This window comes from Liolophura sinensis, chromosome 1 (genome assembly GCF_032854445.1).
Source record: "Liolophura sinensis isolate JHLJ2023 chromosome 1, CUHK_Ljap_v2, whole genome shotgun sequence".
NCBI lineage: Eukaryota > Metazoa > Mollusca > Polyplacophora > Chitonida > Chitonidae > Liolophura > Liolophura sinensis.
In genome coordinates this window covers 33,298,373-33,321,802 of record NC_088295.1, presented here as the reverse complement: position 1 = coordinate 33,321,802, position 23,430 = coordinate 33,298,373, and the positions used below count along the sequence as shown (strand labels likewise).

The following is a 23,430-nucleotide window of genomic DNA, read 5'->3' as shown; positions in this document are numbered from 1 at the left end:
AAAACAGTCCATCAGCAAACCTTCACAGATAATCAGATGGAAAAGGTTTACAAGGTTGATGCTCTACAACCCAGCCCCCAATGTGTCTGCCACTGACAAGATGGATGCTGTAGCACACAGCCACCACTGTGTCTGCCACTGACAAGGTGGATGCTCTACAACACAGCCACCACTGTGTCTGCCACAGACAAGGTGGATGCTGTACCACACAACCACCACTGTCTGCCACTGACAAGGTGGATGCTGTACCACACAGCCACCACTGTGTCTGCCACTGAGAAGGTGGATGCTCTACAACACAGCCACCACTGTGTCTGCCACTGAGAAGGTGGATGCTGTACCACACAGCCACCACTGTGTCTGCCACTGATGAGGTGGATGCTGTACCACACAGCCACCACTGTCTGCCACTGACAAGGTGGATGCCGCACCACACAGCCACCACTGTGTCTGCCACTAACAAGGTGGATGCTCTACAACCCAGCCCCCACTGTGTCTGCCGCTAACAAGGCGGATGCTGTACCACACAGCCACCACTGTGTCTGCCACTGACGAGGTGGATGCTGTAACACACAGCCACCACTGTGTCTGCCACTAACAAGGTGGATGCTCTACAACCCAGCCCCCACTGTGTCTGCCGCTAACAAGGCGGATGCTGTACCACACAGCCACCACTGTGTCTGCCACTGACAAGGTGGATGCTGTACCACACAGCCACCACTGTGTCTGCCACTGACAAGGTGGATGCTGTACCACACAGCCACCACTGTCTGCCACTGACAAGGTGGATGCCGTACCACACAGCCACCACTGTGTCTGCCACTAACAAGGTGGATGCTCTACAACCCAGCCCCCACTGTGTCTGCCACTAACAAGGCGGATGCTGTACCACACAGCCACCACTGTGTCTGCCACTGACAAGATGGATGCTGTACCACACAGCCACCACTGTGTCTGCCACTGACGAGGTGGATGCTGTACCACACAGCCACCACTGTCTGCCACTGACAAGGTGGATGCTGTACCACACAGCCACCACTGTGTCTGCCACTAACAAGGTGGATGCTGTACCACACAGCCACCACTGTCTGCCACTGACAAGGTGGATGCCATACCACACAGCCACCACTGTGTCTGCCACTAACAAGGTGGATGCTGTACCACACAGCCACCACTGTGTCTGCCACTGACAAGGTGGATGCTGTACCACACAGCCACCACTGTCTGCCACTGACAAGGTGGATGCCGTACCACACAGCCACCACTGTGTCTGCCACTAACAAGGTGGATGCTCTACAACCCAGCCCCCACTGTGTCTGCCACTAACAAGGCGGATGCTGTACCACACAGCCACCACTGTGTCTGCCACTGACAAGATGGATGCTGTACCACACAGCCACCACTGTGTCTGCCACTGACGAGGTGGATGCTGTACCACACAGCCACCACTGTCTGCCACTGACAAGGTGGATGCCATACCACACAGCCACCACTGTGTCTGCCACTAACAAGGTGGATGCTCTACAACCCAGCCCCCACTGTGTCTGCCGCTAACAAGGCGAATGCTGTACCACACAGCCACCACTGTGTCTGCCACTGACAAGGTGGATGCTGTACCACACAGCCACCACTGTCTGCCACTGACAAGGTGGATGCTGTACCACACAGCCACCACTGTCTGCCACAGACAAGGTGGATGCTGTACCACACAACCACCACTGTCTGCCACTGACAAGGTGGATGCTCTACAACACAGCCACCACTGTGTCTGCCACTGACAAGGTTGATGCTCTACAACACTACACTGTGCCTTTCAGACAGAGACCATCTGTACTCTACTACACAGATGCTCTGTCACTATGACACTGTTGCTTCGATGGCCAGTTAGCAACACATGTTATGTCTGCATGTAAAAGTTACTTCTGCAAGACATGCATGTTTAAATAGATAGAATAATGTAACCTGTGAAGCTGAGTTTCACACGTAGCCCATCGTGTCTTACCACATATACATTCCTCAATTTATGTTTGGTTACGTAAATGTATGTACACACCATATATCCTTAAAATTTATTCACTTATTTCATTGTTATTTAATACTGAAGATTTTTTCACTTATACAAAATTTCGTAAAAGGCATGACCTATAAAAAGCAATGACATCATGACGATCATACATTGTACATTCAATCAATGAAGACTGAATACATTAGAGGTAACTGTGTCCCGACCAACATCTCAGTCTATGTATCCATCAAGTTTGTCTGCAAAAAGAAAGAGACAAATACAAGTTTTGATATGGAATACAAAACACATTTATATCTGAGAAACACTCGCCCTGTTTGGATTCAAAATAATTCCGACCTATGTTTGTTATACTCTTATAACATTATGTGTTACATGAGCCCATCTTTAACACTAAATACAAAATCAATCAAAAATTCTAAGCATGTTATCAGTTAAATAAGCTGAAGAATGAAGACAATCAACACAATAAGAAAGAAAGAAAAACAAAACAAAAAAAAAAAAAGGAGGCTTAAAAACAGTCACTTCCCTGCATTGAACAAAGAAAACCAGAGTGGAAATTGAAAAAGTAAAAAGGCAGCAATTGCTAGATTTAATTTGAAAAACTCAGATCATTTTTAGAAATCTGATAACATTTGACAAATATTTTCATGAACTTTCCAGTTTTTATATAGGTTCCATATTGACTGGTCAGTCAGTGCTTCAAAAATATGAAGTACAGTGCAACCTGCTGGCATACTGCAACCTGCTGGCATACTGCAACCTGCTGGCATACTGCAACTATGCACCCAAATCCCCACTTAAACCACACACTTAAATAAATGTGGAAATAACTCCACCTAATGGACCTACCAATAATTTTCACTAGTTTGTCAGGAATTTTAACAAATGTAATCTGGCAAGAATAAACATGATGTGGCAAATGCAAATCCTTCATCCTTTAATTACTAGAAGCCAATGATAAGAGTTCAGCAATCACAATAAATGAAGGACAGGAATATGTTTGTTGACTATGAATCTGCTATGATTGTTTCAACAGCAAAAGTAACTCAATACACTTACCTGCAACACTGTTATAATCTTCTTCCCTCAAAACTTCTATTAACCTAACAACTGTAGCATTTCTTCCTTCTCTACTTTGCCACTTCAATAGGCACTGGTAAAACTGTTCTTGAAGATCTCTGAAGTTTGCATACTCGATCTGATCTATATCTGGTTGAGGTACCCCTAAAGCTCTCACAACATCCTTATACTTATTCAGGGCTTCGCTCCGGGTTACAATTTTAATGACAGTATGATTCAACTCTGTTAAAAGACACAAAAAAAGAAGACATTCCATACTACAGTATATGCTCTCAAATATTACAAACATTAAGAGAGATTTATCATAGAGGAAGAAACAAAGATTGGATTAGAAAGTGTGCACATATTTTAAAATGAAGACTGAAGACAAGTACCTGTGTAAGGTTCTCGTATCCTCTGCCTTTCAGACGTTTCACCGGTATTCATTTCCTTATTTGGTAAAACTGTTGAGCTCAGCGTCTTTGTTTGTGTTTCTGGAATAGGTGTTGAATTCAGTTTTTCGACTACCCAAGGGTATGTCTCCTGTAAACCAGAGCAAAAAGCCTTGTAAGCCTCTGGTCCTCGACGCGGTAAAAGGTCCAGTAAACAAGCAATTCTCTCTCTGGGTGTTTTAGTCACATTCCCACATCTGTCCATATCCTCTTCACTAATTATTCCCTCCTGGTACAGGAAATCCCGTACATGTTCAATTCGAACCTCTTGTAAAATAAGACTCCTGTTGATCCTTAATCGAGTTTTATCCATGTCATTCATGATGTCGCTGTTCTAGCACTCTGAAAGACATCAATGATTCAGCTTTAATATGTAACACCATTAATTACATACCGCACATTGATACGCCTGTTTTCTCTAAGACTGACCCCCACAATGTTCAAGCCTCGGGCATCTCAGGATCTCAAAGCTCTCTTTATACAGACTTACAACTAAGTTTGACGTAGTCTGAGCTTAACTGTGGTATTATTTATGAACTTAAATTTAAACATACATTTAAACATTATATGTCGATTTTATCATCTAGGATTAAGACACGTCTCGGCATCCTCCTTTACCAGCTTATAAACAGCCATGACAACTACGCAATCTCACAGGCACATAACAGTGGATCTGAGAAACAGTCTGCAAAGTAATTAAGCCAGGTGCACTATCTGCTTTTCACGAATTATCACGCGAGATTTGTAATAGTGGAGCGTTGCTGTAAACGGGAATTTGCGAATCAAATGGTCTGTCTGGCCGAGAAAAGCCAATTGTGCACCTTAATAAAGTAATTTTGCCTACCTGACAGTGGTCAGCTTACAAGAGGAATTCAGGTTGACAACCAGTTAAAATTTAGCCATATCACCATGTTTGAGTGTTGATTTACCCCACATATCATCACCTAGCCCTCTATCATCATGCCGTACCAAACTAATTGCACTTACCCTTAAGGTGCAAATACATTAAATGTCAACCTTACAGTTTGGAAACGAGATCATTAAGCCAATTAAAAGTATTTGTAAACAAGACAACACAAGATGAGGATTATACATGTAGTCAATATAGCTAACACTGGTATGTGATGTGTATTACATGTACACCTCAGATTTGAAACTATATACCACAATTAACTAACCAAGGGACTGGACATCGCAAAACCATTTGAATGTATGATTCACTGCATGTATGACTTCAGCTCATTCAGCATTACAGATTTATAACAGTGTGTCCAAACTGAAGTATGAGTATGACAAGAGCTCATGTGGCTAAGATGACATTTTTGGGTATTGGGGGTTACCATTACATCTATCCACCACAAGAAAATACCTATATCCTGGGCTAGACTTCACAGACTAGCAGAACAGAATCATGTTATATTAGACTGCCTTAAAGTCAACATGCAGTACAGCCACATTTCAGCCGAATATCCTACCTCCATCATGGCTTCATGGTCGGCGTACCTTGGGCTCACCATGCGCGTACAATCCGATCAGGATTCGCCCATCATGTCGCCACCATGGTACCATCATGGCTGGACGATCCGAACATCATTTCCCCACATTCCGCAGCACATGATTTTACAACATCAACACAACTGCTACATGTACATGTTCTTGGGGTGAGTCAGAGTGAAAACTCTACAACAATGCTACATGTATATGAGCATCACCAAGAAATCTTGGACCCACGCAGCCTAGGAAATAACAGAGCTTACCATATGCTTACCGGTACAATAAATCGACAGATAAAAAGATAAGGAATATAAGCGCGTGCAAATTGAGGGCAGTGGAACCCTAATATCTGAGCAATATAGGACTAGGTAATGGCTGCATCCAACACACCTTCTCATGACTATGTTACTTTCATTTCATTTCTGGTGAAAGCAATTGTGACATCAAGATAATGAACATTTGCAACCAATCCGTGAGACATCCAGTTGACTTATTTGCAACGTGACTGGCCAATTGTGTGTTCTTGATTGACAGCTCAGAAAGGTCAGTTGTGGCAAAGGGCACATTTATTTATGTATGTATTGGTTCTAGGTACTTCAATGTCGTAAAAGTACAGGGGCGATCATACACCCATGATGGTACCATGGTATATGTACTGAATCTGGATAGTGTACGATAATCAAACACCATCTGACCACACATAGTCGGCCCATCATGTGTGGAATATGCAGTCAGGATATTCGAATAAAATTCGACTGTACTGTACCATGATCGGGATTTATGGCCATGATGTACTGAAAATCATATGGAACAGAACCCGACCATGTCAGGATAAGGGTGAAGCATAGAGCCAAGATGGGCGTAGGCCCTAGAGGATATATTTAGCTCGATTGGATCCTGCTTTAGACAAAGTTTCTTGCCACTTCAATTAAATCAAAAAAAATTCTGACATTTACCTGTCTCCACAGATAAATATCTGAAACTGTTGAAAATAAACCTCAACGTTTAAATTAATTGAATTGAGTCTCTTGTATCATAGAGGTAGAATATTCTATCTCCATGCTTCCATGCTCTTACAAAACTTTTGTACACACAGAAATCGGGAATCTGTTTGAAACCACAACTGCAGTGACAAAATCTGTTATTAACATACTGAAGAATTATACACAGGAAAAACACTTACTCTCTCCTCTGCACACCATTAAAATTTTCAAAGAAATGATCCCTTCTCCAGCTCACTTCCGAGAGTGATGAAAAGAAAATGAAACCAAGTCGACGTGAAATACTAATGGTAATTTACCCTAGGATTAAAAAGCGCTACGCCATTATATTGGTTCTGAACGTAAGATTTTGCTTATAAAAAGCAAAAGCAAAATGCATACTTTGTCTGTAATGTCTAAAGCTTCACCTCTTTTGTCTGGTATACTGTTTAGAAAGACAAAATAATTTTTAAAACAGGGTATAATCACAGGGGTAAGATCCGACAGACGTCAATGTCATTGCGCCGGCGCTAGCTTCCTTCACAACGAGGCAGTCGCATTCCAAGACATTTCCAAAGCTGCAACTAACCACTGAAGAAAGAAATAGTTAACCATGGTTTGTAAAATGACCTAGCTTTCTTAGGTGGCCATTTGAACTTATCTTGTTTAACTTGAACGTAACACCAGACAATGAAAAAAGGGCAATGGAAATTGAAGTCTACTGTCGGCAAATTTTCTGTTGTTGTTGTTGCAGATGATATGTGTTTTATTTACTTCTTATGTGATTGGTGTCAGGGCCAGGGAGAAACCCACGGCCATCCGCAGGTTGCTGTCAGACCTTCCCACATACGACCCAGGCTTCCGACCAGGAAATTTTGAGTAGTTGGCACCAAGTGTGGAACTGTGGAATGAGCGAGCGAAGAAGACATTTTTCAAAATTGCTCATCTGATGGTGCTCTCAGAGATAGGATGTAAAGTATTTATAGGCCTACTGTACAGTGCAGACTCGTGTGTATATTCGATTTTGTAGTTGTTTTTGAAGCTGTAAATTTACTTTGACACTGCCTACATTGGAGTGTGCAAAACATTTGATACCAATACCTGGCAACTGCTTTATGTTTTTTAACTGAAATAACTGAACTTGTTTCTATTGCTTTGCTACTGGAAAAGAACTCTTTTCATAGTTCACTGTTTAAGTCTGCTTTTGCTGTTGTCAACAGAGATTTGTTACGCACGACATCATAGCGACCGTTCAGTTCGGAAAAATATGGTTGGACAGTGTATTTTTTTGGCTGTCTTCGGTCATTCCCTACTGAGTCACAACTTCTCGGGATCCTCACTTACCGGTACCAAGAAATTAGTCTTATTCCCTGGCGTATTCTGCGCACCTTAAATCTGAAACAATTAGTGCCATATGACATCAGGGGGAGGGAACCAGCCAGACTAAGAAATGTGACAAAGGCAGAGTCAAGGACGTCTGCACAAGCCACTTTTTGGCAATGTTTACGAAAATTACATTGACTTTCAGCAGTGTGATCACTGTCGAGAAATCACTGTTGCTCATTGCTGCCCATCATGGGAAGAACCATGCAACCGAAGTGGAAGCGAGGATGATATGTGTTCTAAACATTCATAGCATAGCTTGATCATGTGTAACATGGTATAAGTTTAACACCTTCTACTAGAGAAGTCTCTTGTTTAATCAGGGATTATATATTTTCAGATTTAGGGTGCTACAGCTAGCCTACCATTTTTGAATATAATCAGATTTAGCTCTCTTGAACAGGCATCAGTAAAACTGCGAGAATTGTACATATTCACCTGTTCTATAGTATAAGATCAGGTGATCTCTTTAGTAACATGCAGCATGGATGAAAAAATTTTCTAGGTAGTCTGAGTATTTCTGTAGAGTTTGCTGGATGTTTTCTTGCACACACAGGGCTTACTGGTCAGTGACATCTAACCATGCTGACGGAGTGGCAAACATGGGTGTTTTTCCTATGCTTCAACATGAAGTGGCCATTTCGTTTTCACCAGTCTAGGGCGATCACATGATCGCCAAGCAGAGTGTGTGCTGTCTTGCAGAATATTGTCATCATATCTGTATGTGTAGTAGAACATGACAGCATATAATTATTCAGGTGTTAGTCTGGTCAGAGTCTGTAGTCGCCTGTGCTCCCCCAGGTTAAATACAGAGGACCAGTGTGTAGAAATTCAAATAAAGTACACAATGCACCCAACGAGTTCTGACTTAATGCCATATACTACATGCAGTACTTGTTACAGATGCATTTGAAACTTGACTTATCTTGGAGAATGGTTGAGATGCTTGACTTTCAATCATTTTCACAAATGAGGAGTGGGTTGAAGCCAATTACATGTCCAGTTGTGTTGTTGTGTAGATGCTCTCAAGGACCAAGCCGGCCACTGGGCCTGGCTCAAGCACACCTGCCAAGGACCAGAAGAAGAAAAAGAAGCTTCCAAAACTAGAAGACTTTCTTCAGGGTAGAGACTATACAGGAGCCATCACTCTGCTTGAGGTGAAACATACATGTGTCCATAATCATGTAACGCACTGCTCGAAATGACGCAATGATCAGAACGTGTTGTTTTGTGACTAATTTGGAAACATTCATAATGTTGTTGGAAATTTTGAATAATACATCTACATTATAATGTAAATAATACCATTTGTATAGGGTAATATATTCTGTGGCTCAGTTGGTTAGTGCACATTTGCTGTGAGTTCAAGTCCAGCTCATGCTGGCTTCCTCTCCGGCCGTAGATTGGAAAGTTTGCCAGCAACCTGCGGATGTTTGTGGGTTTCTCCCGGGCTATGCCTGGTTTCCTCCCTCCGTAATGCTGGCCACCGTCGTATAAGTGAAATATTCTTGAGTACGGCATGAAACACCAATCAAACAAATGAATCAAATAAATAAATAAGGTAATACACAGTTATGGCCTTTTGATTTAGTATTATTTATGTTCTCAGAGAGTGTATTGTCAGCGTTAAAGGGATTATGTACACACATCTATAACATTTTTATGATGTGATAAAATAAGTTTAAAATGGCCAAGTTTAGCTCTCCGAATAATTATGGATATTTTTTCCAGGCAACACTTATGATGTTGCCATTTTTTGACTGAATTTCCAACAGAGAATGCTATCATGTTTTCTTAGACCTGAAGGTGACTGTCATTGTCTCTAGACTAATTACACAGCTAAATTGAACCAATTGTTAGGTAGAATGTACAAAAAGGCCAACCTATCAGATTCTAACTTTAGATGTTAGTTATATCTGCATTGGGAAAGACACAGTTATGATATTTTTGCAATGAATACAAGTATGTATAAACTCTCTCAGTTGTGATTAAACATGTTGTTTTTTGTTCATGTACATATTGATGAACATGTACTGACTTTTACCTAAAAAATTTTGTTTTAGTTTAACCGCAATACAGGAAAAGGTAACGAAGAAACAGATTTCTGGATTGCCTTCTGTGCTTTTCATTTGGGTGATTACAAGAGAGCAATGGAAGTGAGTATTATATGGAGAATCACATATATGTATACATTTACATAAACTTTAAAACACCAATAAATAAATCATAGACTGAATTGAAATAAAACAGTTCAAAGGCAGTTTTACACATCTTATTTAACCTTTTACATGTAATTTGTTGATGTTGTGTGTTTATCAGGAATATGAGAGGATGACACATCGCGATGGCTGTCATCCAGATGTGTGGACCAACTTGGGCTGCTGTTACTTCTTCCTGGGCATGTACCCAGAGGCCGACAGGGCTGCTCAGAGAGGTAGGCCGACAAAAATCTTTATACTGTGTGATTGCTAGAGTTGGGCTTAGGGAAGAAATTTGAGTCAGAAAGGTAGATCGACAAAAAGTCTTTGTCATAGCTAGAATTAGGCTTAGGGAAGAAATTAGAATGGCCTTGATACTACCTTATGTGATATGGATCTTGTGTAACACTCTTATTATTAGAGCATAGTTAGACAACAATGAATGACGTTCTACAAACGTGAAATATGGAATTTCCTAAATTCAGCCTGCAAGCGACATATTTATTTATTTGATTTTTGCTGTACGCAACAGCATTTGTACATGAAAGCATGCATTGGAACAGTGTTAATCCCAAAGAGGTACATGTACATTCAAATACAGGTAGAGGATATGCTCAGTTATTTAAAGTGTAATGTAAATTTCTTGTAATAGCTACCTAAAATTGGTTTAGTTTTTAGTACAACAAATAATACCCAGTGCCTGGTGTTTTATTCAGGACCAAAGAGCCGCTTACAGAACCGCCTCCTGTTTCATCTCTCTCATAAGTTTAATGATGAGAAACGCCTGATGGGTTATCACCAGAACCTCCAGGACATTATTGAGGATCAACTGTCTTTAGCCTCAATTCACTACCTGAGGAGTCATTACCAGGAGTCCATAGATATATACAAGAGGATACTTCTAGACAACAGGTGTGTCAGTGTCACTTCATTTCTATATGATTTTTATGAGCTTGTGATAATTTAGAAGTGGGTTGTAATAGTACATGTGACCCTTCTGTTTGTAGCACATGTTTAATTGTAGTAATACTTGCTTGTCTGGTAAGGTTGTAGCGTCCCTTTCACCATTATATGGATCATGTCATTACTAGAACTGGACTGAAGGGCTGACTTTGTTATTAAGAACATGGTAGGCTTAGCTGAATAATGTTTGAGTGTTAGGTCAGGCATTATTGATCAACAGGGATCATGCATGCTGACAATATTATTTTTTTTTTAGGCAAACAGTGATAGGACAACTCTTAGGACATTTACATATATCTTCTTCTTTGGTGACTTTTGCACTTGAGAGAAATGCAAGGATAACTGAATTTGATGAGCGATTCAGTTGTTTGATGTTCATGTATCCTAAACTTACAAGTACTGAGAGCCAAGCCAATAGGCACATGTATGCAGACTGTCACTCTGGCTGGCAAGCAGGACAAGATAGAGCAGTAGTATTTGTGGTACATATGGGGTACATACTTGTATATCCTACACATCATACAATTTTCATGTGTCACTCTGTGTTATGCATGTATTACTTTTTATTTGTTCTTCAATACCTGTATATTTTTTCTTTGCAGAGATTACCTTGCATTGAATGTTTATGTGGCTCTCTGTTACTACAAGTTAGATTACTATGATGTGTCTCAGGTAAGATAATGAGAAGTAAAAATTGTTTCCATGTTTCTATCAAATTAATAATGAATAATAATGATACACTGAAACACCTGTATCTTGTCCATTTATGTGGCACACTGCTCTAGTGGTTTGTATTTATTATGATTTTTATCTGTTTACTCATTACTTTGTAATATGGGGAATGAAAAGAATAAAATTAACCTTTTTTCTTCAAAATCTATTAGTGCTTCATTACATTGGTGCATTACAATGGTAACATACATGTACATGTACTTTTTTGCTGGATTAAAATTCATGCATTTTATGTGCACATTATTACAACTGTCACTAATGTGATAAAACTAAAGCAGTGACAACCCCAGAGAAAGGTAATGGATGACGTTTCAATCACTTCTTTAAAGGAGAAGAAAACTTAAAACAATGTGACTATAGGCTGAAAGGAGCACATTTTTTCTCTATGGTGGTGCCAGCTGCATAATATTCCGATTTTTCCTTGCCCTACCCGTAAAGTTTGTTGCGTCCTCCATCTTTAACACCCTGTAATTTATAAGTGCACAAACTGCACTTTGGCGCTTTTCGACTGCAATTCTCTTCCTAACATAGAAGACTTCAGGACTAGTTCTTAGGCAAAATGGAGTCACCCACAGCAGATTTTTTTGCTGACTTTATTTATAATTTATCAACTTGAGGTACATATTAGAAATTTTTTATGGCATGCACCTGCAAGGAAATGCATACTCTTTTAAATGGTATTTGTTTGATATTTAAGTTTTCTTCTCCTTTAAATATATGAATACAGATGTATAGAGGGACCTTCTTGGCCGAGGTGGTTATTGTGCCTGCGCGGCACAATGACCCAGGAACCTCTCGGCAATACTGCCGCTGAGAGTTCTAGTCCAGCTCATGCTGACTTCCTCTCCAGCTGTAAATGGGTAGGTCTGACAGGAACCTTTGGATGGTTGTGGGTTTCCCCCGGGCTATGCAGGGTTTCCTCCCACCATAATGCTGGTCGTCGTCGTAGAAGTGAAATATTCTAAAGTACACCAATCAAATAAGTATACATGTATGATGACTATTAAATGGGAATCTATCAACTCTGTCATTTCAGGAGGTACTTGCAGTCTATCTCCAGCAGCAACCTGACAGTGCCATTGCCCTCAACCTAAAGGCCTGTAACCACTTTAGGTTATACAATGGTAAAGCTGCAGAGGTGAGAACAGTTCTGGTATTTATAGGGGTGTACTTAGTGACAGGACTTCCTTCTTGATTATGTGTCCTAGACATCACTTTTTCTACATGTATATGATGTCTTTTTTATTTGTACTGCAGTAAATGTACATGCTAGACTTCATAGTATTACCATGACATTGTTTACCATAAGTAATAATAAACATACAAATCAGAGTTGAGTTTTGTATAGAAGCTGTAATGTTGTAATCTAATAACATCTAGTAGTCTTTGTTGTCTTATGAGATGTAAGAGTATTGGGTGTTTGATTTTTCGGTATCTTTATAGGCAGAACTGAAGAGCCTTCAAGACATGGCCTCTCCCTCATTCTTGTTTGCGAGAGATCTCATCAAACATAATTTGGTAAGATTTATCGCACTTAACATCCTAAAGATGAAGTAAATGAACAAGATTTATGGCATGTGTATGGTCAAAGTATTGAATTAAATGCTATTTTGGAAATGTCTCAAATTACATTTTGGAGTAAGTCGTGGCCAAGTGGTTAAAATGCGTGTCTTTCAACCTCATCACTAGGACATAGGAGGTACGGGCTCAATTCCAGTCTTGACTGGGGAATCTCTGGTTTCTACTGTTCTCGCTGTTTGTGAGGTGGTGACTGCAAATGGTAGACAAAGCTTTTGTCATTGTTTATGCAATGTTTGTTTAAGACCACTTGTCTCCCACCAATGTTGAGCTTGTGTTTGCCTGTGACATGTGCAAAATTGGCACTTTGTTTTCCTCCCCTCATAAACCTGACTACCATCATACATGTGAACAATTCCTGGCATTAAACAACAATCCAATAAATAAATTTTACTATCAGTTCATGGATATTAAATTCATACCAGGTGGAGTCATATGCCGAATTTGCTTCAAGCATTGTGTGGGAAGAAAATAACATGTTTAAGCTTTTTTTGAGTAATATTGTGTCATAACAGTGTTGAGAAAATGACCAGTCCTTTCTGTGACTTTCAGGTTGTGTTTCGAAGCGGTGAAGGAGCACTGCAAGTGTTACCTCCCTTGATTGATGTTATTCCAGAAGCTCGACTTAACCTTGTGATATATTATCTTAAACAAGGTAAGTGTCGGGATTTATTCATATATACCTCTCTCTTATAATATCGCTAATATTAAAAAGAATGAAAGAAAGAGCAGACTGTGTTTTTCTGGATGGTGAACTACTTCATCTAATATGAAAAAGTACAAAATGTAAAAATAAAATCTTAATAATTCAGGTGGTGGAAATTTGTATGTATTTCGTGTTCCTTTGTGTTTTGTGGTAGATGATGTGATTGAGGCATACAACCTCATCAAGGACCTTGAACCAACCACACCACAGGAGTACATTCTGAAGGGTGTTGTTAATGCTTCACTGGGACAGGAACAGGGCTCTGTAAGACACACTTTCTATTCATCTGCAGATTTATACGATCCGAACACTGATATTGCTGTATGAAAGACTGAGTGACTTCTTGCATGAATAATGCTGCATGACTTGTGGTTTGTTTGGTGGTCATTTGATCCTCTGATTTATTTTGAGAGCATTGAAATTAAATTAGTTTCTGAATATGTTTCCAAAATGTAATTGACCTTCATTCAAGGCTTTCTTTGGCTAAGTATTTGCAGCATTTGCCGCTCAGCCTGAGACAGTTCAGAATTAATAGCTCGTACATGTAGTTAAAGGGTGAAAATATACAAGTTTGTGTCAGTTGTGATAATTAATTCGCCTCCTTAGTAAAATATACTTGTGTGAACATAGTGATAAAGTTAAACCAGGGAAATTATATCAACTGTAAGTCAGCCATGCCGAAAACACAATAATGTGTTACCATAGTCATGGTGATCATCTTTTGTTGTCTGTATTTTAGCATAAGTTGTATAAACATCATTCAGAATTGTATCATTCTGATTTGTGTTTATTACCTCTGGCTTCTTTGCTTTTGATAGATTTAGAGGGCTGTTTAACAGATGATACATGTACATGCTTCTTAACTAAGTGTTGTCTTCTGTAGAGAGAACACCTGAAGATTGCCCAGCAGTATTTCCAGTTGGTAGGAGGATCAGCCAGTGAATGTGGTATGTGACAGTGAAACTGAGGCAGGGGTGTAATATGTAAAGTATTTGAGTGCAGGCAACTAAGTGATTGATCGTGGCTGTTAATCAAAATAATCTCACCGAACAACACTATTCAGCAAAAATACTCCATCATTCAAATGCAAAATTTGCTATTTGTTGCTGCCAAGTTAGCCTGGTAAGCAAACAAGGTTGAATTGGAATACGTGTGGTGGGCATGGTACATTGGTATGTTGATCAGTGAAAAAATCAATCAGAGAGTATTTATCCTGAACAGTTATATAATAGCCAACATTTGTTCAGAAATTAATGACTGACATGACAAGTATTTGATATGTATATCAAGGCATCTTTCTAAGATCATTAGATCTATCAGAATCATGCAAAATTGGGATTTTAACACATAATTCATGATACATTGTTTATTTGTACAGTTACATGTATATATCTATATGTTAATGCTAATTCCTTCAAGAGAGTTTTATTCTGTTTCCAGACACAATTCCTGGCAGACAGTGCATGGCCTCATGTTTTTTCTTGCTCAAACAGTTTGAAGATGTCCTTATCTATCTCAACTCTGTCAAGGTATAAGCCATATGTGACTACTGATGATCCACTATGTTTTATTTCTAACCAATCATGTTGATTTTAACTTTTGAATAACTCCTCTTTGATGAGTTTGATGAGTTACTTTTGAATAACTCCTCTTTGATATAGTAGAAGCACAAATTCCTGAGAGTCATGTTTTGAGGGCATGATCAATGATCTGGAGGATATTGCTTCCTCCCCTTCCCCCATCTCCCACCCATGCCACACGCAAACTTTCCAGCTGCTTTTCATGGACGCATTTGCAATCGAAGAAACAAACCAATCCATAGACAGTGTAACAGTTATTTACTTGAGACCACACGGATTTAAACTGGTTTTACAATCAGAACAAGTCTTTGTCCAATGTCAGTGGAGGTTATTTATTTTATCTCTTTGATTGGTGTTAGATGCCATACTCAAGAAAGAGTAGGGGTATAAAAATACAATTGATAGATCATGTAATTAATTTTGTGGGAAATATGGGCAGTTTCAGCAATTTTTTCTGTTAACACATTTATATGATCACTAAGCTTTTATAAGCAAGAAAATAATAAAATTATCAAGATCTAACAAAATCAAAAGGCAGAATTTCAGTTTAATTTAACTTTTATTGTACAATTTCTGGAGTTTTTAATGTCGACTCACCCATAAAGCACAAAGTAAAACTGGTTTCGCCTTTATTGTTAAAACTGGATCCAAAACAAGTTCATCTACATTTTGTATATAAATTCACCATTCTGATTTCCAGAGTTACTTCTACAATGACGACAGTTTCAACTTCAAACTATGCTCAAGCCAAAGCAGCTGTTGGGAATTTCAAAGAGGCTGAAGAGGTAATAACTGTAGTAAATGGGTACAGACGTCTTTTCTGAATAAAGACGTATAGTAAAAAAATGTAAGATGTTCAATTCATTCAACAATTCATTCAACAATATTAAACATCCAGGAGAGGAGTGGTCTGATTTGAATCTTTGCACCATCCTCTCAGAGTATAAATGTAGGTGGAATACATGCAAAGTTTGGTTTTGCTTCTTGTCTTAATATGGCATACATGTTTGGATGTTTAGCTAGATAACTGAATTAGCAGTCCATTTCATACATGTGTTTTGGTGGCATGTCAGTGGAGAGTGACATACGTGTACATCTTGCCGTAAAGTACTTTATAATGCACATGCATGTACTGTCTATGAAATAACCCCACCTGTTGTTTTCAGGTGTTCATGTTGATCCAGAGTGATAAGATCAAGCAGGACTACACCTACCTCAGTTGGTTGGCAAGATGTTGTAAGTACATGGAAGAAAAAAAAGATCAAAATCTTAAATTACATCCTTGCTTCAGATCCTGGTAACTGGAAAAATGAAATATAATTGAATATAGTGTGAATTCAAATTAATTAAATAAGTATGAAGGAATTTAAGAAAGAGAGAGACTTAGTAACCTAACTGATATGGTGACTTTGCCTTTCAGACATAATGACAGAAAAGCACGGCTGGCCTGGGAGCTCTATCTTAAAATGGAGACGTCAGCAGAGTCCTTCAGTCTGCTACAGCTGGTCGCCAATGACTGCTACAAGGTGATTAGTCACTAAATGATTTGCTGACTAGCTCAAACAGTAGTGATAGAAGGTATTTATTTACTCTCTTAGAAACTCTAAGAGATATCAAGAAAATCCACATCAAAGCTGAGCAAAATGTTAGTCCTGATGTACAGAAATTCGTTGACCTTTTCAACCAGATAAGCAGCACTCATGGTCGCAATTCTCTAGAGAAAGTTAACAAAACAGGGTCAGGGGCTGTAGGGGAATCTGAATCTGGTTGATGGTTCTCACTTATGTGACTATAGACGGTATAGAAAGGTCTGCACGTGTCAACAGGAATGTGCATGGATACACTCTTGACAGTGAAGGGGCGGCATAGGCTTTGACTGGTCAGTCTGTCAACACATAAGGCAAAAGTGTAGGCCCTTCTCTCAGGTGATTTTCCCGAGCCACATTGTCTTTTCACTACGGGCAATGATGGACACCAAACTGTTTAAGAGCCTATTTCACAATTTATTATATAAGCTCATCTGTAAGAGTTTGTGCAGCAAACCCGACAACACACGTCCAGGTACAACAAACATATTAGTGAGACACTAAATGTCTAGTCAGACCTTGATCGTTCTCAATAACATGTGAACCAATGCAACCTGAGGTAAAATTAGTTGTCAGTTGCGTGTAATCTGATCGACCCGCCATCATCGGTTCAACTCAAGGGTTTTTTTTCCTTTTTTTTAGTAGATTGAAACACAACATTGTTGAAAATGACCCACTGTGCTGCTTCGCCTTTAAATACAGAAATTAGACTCATTACATAGACTCATTTTCGTAAAAAAAATCTATTCTCACTCACTTTGTTTGCATCTAAACGTACATACCTCTTCACACCTTATCAATGGAGACTTTCATGATCTAACAATTGTCATTCTTGGAGATTTCACAATCGTGTTGACTTCTGTTTTTTCAAGGGGCAGATCATTGAAAATAAGTTCATCTTATTGGTCAATGTTGAATTCAGTAAGCTGTCAGTTATCTGTAAGATTTACACAGTGATTGAGTTCCCAAAAACTATGAGTAGGAATAAATTTGGCATGCATTAACATAATGTTTACAATTGTTGCAAATATGAAGCTGGTAATAAGCTTCCATTTCCACACATGAGAAGACAGTGTTGAATCCATCCATGTGAGTTTACGATTGCCATTTTACGAACTCAGGAATGTCTGGACATTGCTCTCATGCAAATTTGCTGATATACAGGCATGGCAATCAGCTGTCACAATAATATGAGAAACAAGGTTTGAACATGTGTTAGTTTGAACATGTGTTAATTTGAACATGTGTTAGTTTGAACATGTGTTAGTTTGGAAACCTTGAGTATGTTGACGTGTATAACTGTTGTTTTCCCGAAATCACATAGCACGAATATAGAACACTTCTATAATGGGATGACAAAACACCACATTGTGTGAAGCTTGGAAAACTACCCCCTGTATTTTGGAGAGCTCGACATTTTATGAGAGCTCAACGGGACAGATACTTGTCAGTTCGGTATTTATTGCTGAAATACATTTGCATGCTGATTTGTTACATTTATTTTTGAGACTGAACAGACAATGCTGTTTCCTTGTATAATGTACTCACCAATGCAGTGTAGCTGACCAGCTGGATCTGCAGTCGTTAGCTTGCCAGTTTGATAAAAACATGCTTTCAGACAATTTTGGAATTTACAGATTTGTAAACAACTGTGGATTGATACTTTCTTCATTTTAAGTCATGGATAAAATAAACGTGTTGTCTGGAATTCTTCAAGCCTGTATCCTCTGGACTACAGTTACAATCATCTTGTCAAGCATGTGCATCGCACGCTTCTGGCGATGTTTGTCTAGCCATCGGTCAAGGCGAGAAAACAATCACCCACCCCACCATTGCAGGCACCGTTTTATATTTCGATCATTTGAAGTATAAGCGGCAAATTACACATACTGGCACAGTGTTGTGACTTCACGCCTGCTGTTCAAAAGTTTAACGAATTATGGTACTTGTCACAGTAATATGTTGTACATTTCGGGCATTGTACTGTATTGGTGTGCATACATGTTCAAAACTGAAATTGTTTGATATACATACCTGTGATTTAATATTTGTTTGCATTGTAGACTCTTAGGACACATGGGCTTCTTTCACAAAAGAGCATTTCTTTCGTCATTACTTTTGCTATGACATCTGGGTTATAGCAGCATATGTGAAAAAAGGCACAGAACATTGATTTATGGACTTTTGTGAGTGTGGCCCCTGTTCTTCATGATTCTCTCACAGCACATTTTGTGTTATGCGACATAAACCAGGTGTACAGAACTTGAACCATGCTGTAATCATTTCTGTGTTATCATAGATGGGCCAGTTCTATTATGCAGCCAAAGCTTTTGATGTCCTGGAGAGACTTGACCCTAACCCTGAGTACTGGGAGGGTAAGAGAGGAGCCTGTGTGGGTGTGTTCCAGCTTATCATAGCAGGCCATGAGCCAAGGTATGTTCTGTTTACTTACATACTCATTGATTTACATACTTACATACTCAGTCAAGGATTCTGAGGTACGTACATGTATGTCATCTGGGTCACATCTGCTGGTTGAGCAACAGAAAAATCTGAGGATGCTAGTGTTCCAGCTTACAGTATAAGCTAAGTTATGTTTTAATACTCTTGAGTGTTGGAATGGTAAGTGTTTTGTTTAGCCTGTTCCAGTACAGGCCATGAGAAGTTGTGAGTGCTGGAATGAGTTCCTCTGGGTCTTTGTGTTGTTGCATATTAATTGTAGGCTGTAAGCCAATTTAAAACTTTAAGTTCTGATAGAATAAGAAAAGAAAAGTGGGTGTGTTTGTCATGTCATGCTCAACAATGGCATAGCTGGCAAATAGCCCAAAGGTGATTTTTGATACCTTATAATGGTAATAGTGTTTACAGGTTGTCACAGTGGGAGACTTGTGACCAGGAGGTGTGTACATTTTTGATTATCATAAAGGGTACATGTAGTTAAGGAGTCTGTGTGGCTGTCTTAACACTTATAAAAATGGGTGTTATTTGGAAAGACCCTATTCACTGTCATGCATGTAGTCCAGCAGAAGCCAGAGCTGTCAGGTTAAATGGGGAAGATTAACAAATCCATTGTTGACTGCTTGACTCAGACCTACAGCTGTGCTGAATCAAACATTTTACATTATCATTCATGGTCTATTGAACCAAAAAAACCAACAAAGCTGCCAAACAACCTTGTTAAAATTACCGCACTGTATTATGACAACGATATAAATAAAAATGATACTATGTATTCATACAGTGTCACGTTTGAACAATGGACATGTAATATAGGTAGTGTGAATTGCTGTATACCTGTTTTGACTTAGTTCAGTACTTAGCAAGGTTTATCCAGTTTCCGTCAGTCTCCACCCATAATACAGTATACATGAAATAGGTCTGAGAAGCGTAAAGACATTATCTTGAAGTCATGAAGAAACTGCTCAAGGAAGGTGTACATTGCTGTATTTCACCTAAAGTTCAGATTGCACTTTTGATGCTAAGACTTACTGGTAATTTTGTTTATATAAGAAAATAATCAAACTTAACAAAAAAATTCTTAAGTGACCCTATAACATAGATGAATCAGTCAGAATTAAGCAAGATTTGTCACTTGGAAAATGGCAAGCTGAGGTGACATACAGAATTTGATTATGCTGTGAACATGTGTACATATGTTTGAGTATGGTACCATGTGTATATTTATGGTTGTTTGTTATTGTACAACCATTAACTGTACTTTTGTTAACAGGGACAAGCTTCATGAGATCCTCCAGATTCTGCGTAATACCACCAACCCTCAGGTGGAATACATCACCCGCACGATGAAAAAATGGGCCCGGGAAAACAAAGTCCCAGTTTAGATTTGCTCATGCTGTCTTATTACTGTGTTACCACTTTCTGTCCAACTATTCGCAAATTTAGAAGTCATTCTCTCTCTGTATAGACATCATATATGATCTTTGCATTTAGTTGATGGTCATGTACATATACATTTAAATTTTTTTACAGACAAAATAATACTTGTCTTGTGCATATTGAACAAAAGCACATGTATTGTGTGTATATTACATGTACATTTCTTCATTTAGCTTTACAACAACAAAACATGCTAGTGCGTATTAAAACTATCTGATATTCTGTCACACTGTTAACCATCAATGTACCTTGGAACAGGTGTATGTTACATGTACATGTATGCAGTATGATCCCATGACCCCTTATTACTGGGAACATCGTTGATGAGGCCGGGTACACCGTCTGATTCAGCAAAGGTTAAGTTTCATTAATGTACACCAATTCAGCCTTATAAGTCAGATGCTTTGTCTGACTGTTCAATTCTTAGTTCAATTAAATTAAACATTGAGGTCTATTTTCAGCATTTTCTGATATTTACCTGCCTTAGCAGGTTTGTCTTGTCCTTCTGTCTGCCTCAGCAGGTAAATATCAGAAATTGTTGAAAATGACCTCAGCGTTTAATTTATTTGAACCATTTTATCTGATTTATCCAGTATTTTCTTCTCTCTTTGCCTCTCTTTTGCACGTCATTTGCTTCCAATTCTGTTTTTTCAGGTAGACTTCTAACACACACTTAATACACACATTACCAGACGTCAGAGTTTGAGATGACACTGTGCTTTTAAGAGCTGCCTCTTTGGCCTTAAGAGCTTGATAACTTCATTTTGAAAGTCAGTGTGAGTTTGTTTCACTGCTTTCACCTTGTCATGATTCTGTTTGTCTTGTCTTTCTGTCCGTCCATCCATCCATCCATCCATCCATCCATCCATCCAAGGCTCCAGCCATCTGATCAGCTCGACTTGTACCTGTTTCTTACCATTGTAGGGTAGACTTTACGAGATGTTGTGGGAATGCTGAGAAAATACCAGTAACCCTCAGGTAGAATACATTGTGAGAACTATGAAGAAATGGGCCAAAGACAACCTTGTTCCATTGCCTTAATATACCAACTCCACAAACTTGTACGCCCCCCATAAGTTAACCCAACCCTGTCTAACAGTAATACCCAGTTAAGTGTATTGCCCCATGGTTAAAAGTTTTAACTTTCCTTCTCCAAACAGAAACTTAACAAACTTGATCCAGGTTTTTGTGAAAGGACCAATATCACTTCCTCCCCTCTTGCTTCAAATGCACCAGTGTTGCTAAATATAGTGTCAGTTCATTGTGTGTGCACATTTTATGCTTGTGTTAACACTTCATCCCACGAAATATACCCCTGCATATATGGAAGGCCAACATTATCATATTGCTTTGATCAGTGAGGAGTGTCAATCTCAGGCTCTTTTCTGAATGTTTCTTTAATTGATTCTGACTATTTATGAATTGAATTGAATAATGATCAAACTTCACTATGTAATAATGTAATACAGTATTTGTGTTTATAATAGAAAGGAAACCAGGCTATCATGAGTATTATGTACAGTGAAATCTACATCACCCAGAGTCGAGATGTAAGCTCTGTGGGAGAGACCTGCACCAAATGTTACTGTATCAGATGCACACCACTTCAGTGAGAGTGTATAGTACTAATGATTTACATATTCCATCCCAGATTTATTATTTCTAACATGTGTCATATTTACCTAGCCCTGTCTTCCCTATCACTGTTTCTTTGCTCTCTTCCCCATGTGAGCTGCTTCTTATTCTGTATATCAGCACTAAAACACTCAGTCACCCCAACCTGTTACCCGTCCTGTTTTGTGTGTTTGATAACATCATCATTAGTAGTTATAAAGGGCTCTAATAAGAGCTTATCCAAATTATGTAAAAAATCTTATTTAAACACTCCCCGCTTTATACATTTTCTTCATGTATTTAAAGCTGTAATTTAAAACTGTACGAAGGTCATTTCTAACTTGGTGCTTGATAACTTTACTATCATTATATAAAGAAAGCTGCTAAAGATTGCTTGATTTAAGTATATGCATTATGCAAATGTACTTGTAACTGAATTGATGTTTTTGACTACTAGTGAAAGTCAGTGACTGCATGTTCAGAGACATTTTTTCACAGCTATACAAAAACAGTTGTACCTTTATTTGCTGGAGAGAAAAAAACAGCAAGAGAAGGACAGGGCTGATTTAGATATTTGTGTATTGAATATTTAGTTCCAGTCATCTGAGAACACAGAAATAGCTGTAGTGCTGACTAAGGAGCAACAATGATATAAGCTATATGACAGCTGTAACTGTAAATCTGGAGTATTGATCTGACAAGGTTTTCAAAAGCACCACGGCTTTGACCAGAATACAAGGATGAATTGCATATATCTGACACGGTTTCTTTAGTGTGTGACTATGTGCCATTTGTCTCCCTGTGAAATGTACATATGTAGATCATACATATTCATGTTTGTAACAAAGTTTGTACATAGTAGATGATATCCGTTCATATATGAAAAAGGCGTTTCTGTAAATACATGGAAAATCTTTGTTTCTCATTTTGGTACAATCCGTCCAAACAAGAACAAACTTGTTACATAAATTCTCTTTTTTTTTTTTAAAGATTTGTATTGTGCGCATATATGTGAAAAATATATTTGTAAAAATTTAAGATCAAAAATTTTTATTTATTTCATTGCTTAATATTCCTGTTACCGATGTAATTGTCAGGTGTATTAATGCCATTAGTGATTACAGATGTAGAAATATGCAGCTTGAGCAGTCACTCAGATGTTCCTTGTTAGAATAAAATTGT

At 38.7% G+C, this 23,430-nt stretch overlaps 2 protein-coding genes across 2 annotated transcripts; one reads left to right on the top strand and one right to left on the bottom strand.

Moving 5' to 3' along the window:
• Positions 1 to 1,786: 1,786 nt before the first annotated feature.
• Positions 1,787 to 3,873, bottom strand: LOC135461797 (death domain-containing protein CRADD-like). The gene is made up of 3 exons (XM_064739037.1): positions 3,481 to 3,873; positions 3,086 to 3,328; positions 1,787 to 2,262 (listed from the first exon to the last, which is right to left on the bottom strand). Exons 1-3 carry the CDS (start codon positions 3,857 to 3,859, stop codon positions 2,237 to 2,239), a joined length of 648 nt encoding a protein of 215 aa, XP_064595107.1. The 5' UTR covers positions 3,860 to 3,873; the 3' UTR covers positions 1,787 to 2,236.
• A 2,681-nt stretch (positions 3,874 to 6,554) lies between these two features.
• On the top strand, positions 6,555 to 21,485 carry LOC135469624 (intraflagellar transport protein 56-like). Its single transcript, XM_064748144.1, is given in 18 exon segments — positions 6,555 to 6,627; positions 8,414 to 8,551; positions 9,458 to 9,550; positions 9,714 to 9,828; positions 10,309 to 10,504; positions 11,158 to 11,227; positions 12,324 to 12,425; positions 12,731 to 12,805; positions 13,418 to 13,520; positions 13,726 to 13,835; positions 14,455 to 14,518; positions 15,012 to 15,100; positions 15,852 to 15,884; positions 15,886 to 15,936; positions 16,318 to 16,391; positions 16,572 to 16,677; positions 19,037 to 19,170; positions 20,468 to 21,485. Coding segments are annotated over 18 exon segments (1,668 nt in total). The 5' UTR covers positions 6,555 to 6,624; the 3' UTR covers positions 20,580 to 21,485.
• The last annotated feature ends 1,945 nt before the right edge of the window (positions 21,486 to 23,430 follow it).

Bases quoted from the DNA above. Each gene is read 5' to 3' on its own strand.
- LOC135461797 (XM_064739037.1), bottom strand. From the start codon at position 3,859: ATGAATGACATGGATAAAACTCGATTAAGGATCAACAGGAGTCTTATT. The intron at 3,329-3,480 runs GTACTTGTCTTC...GTCTTTTAACAG, and splicing joins GATACGAGAACCTTACACAG to AGTTGAATCATACTGTCATT. The intron at 2,263-3,085 runs GTAAGTGTATTG...TTCTTTTTGCAG, and splicing joins AGATTATAACAGTGTTGCAG to ACAAACTTGATGGATACATA.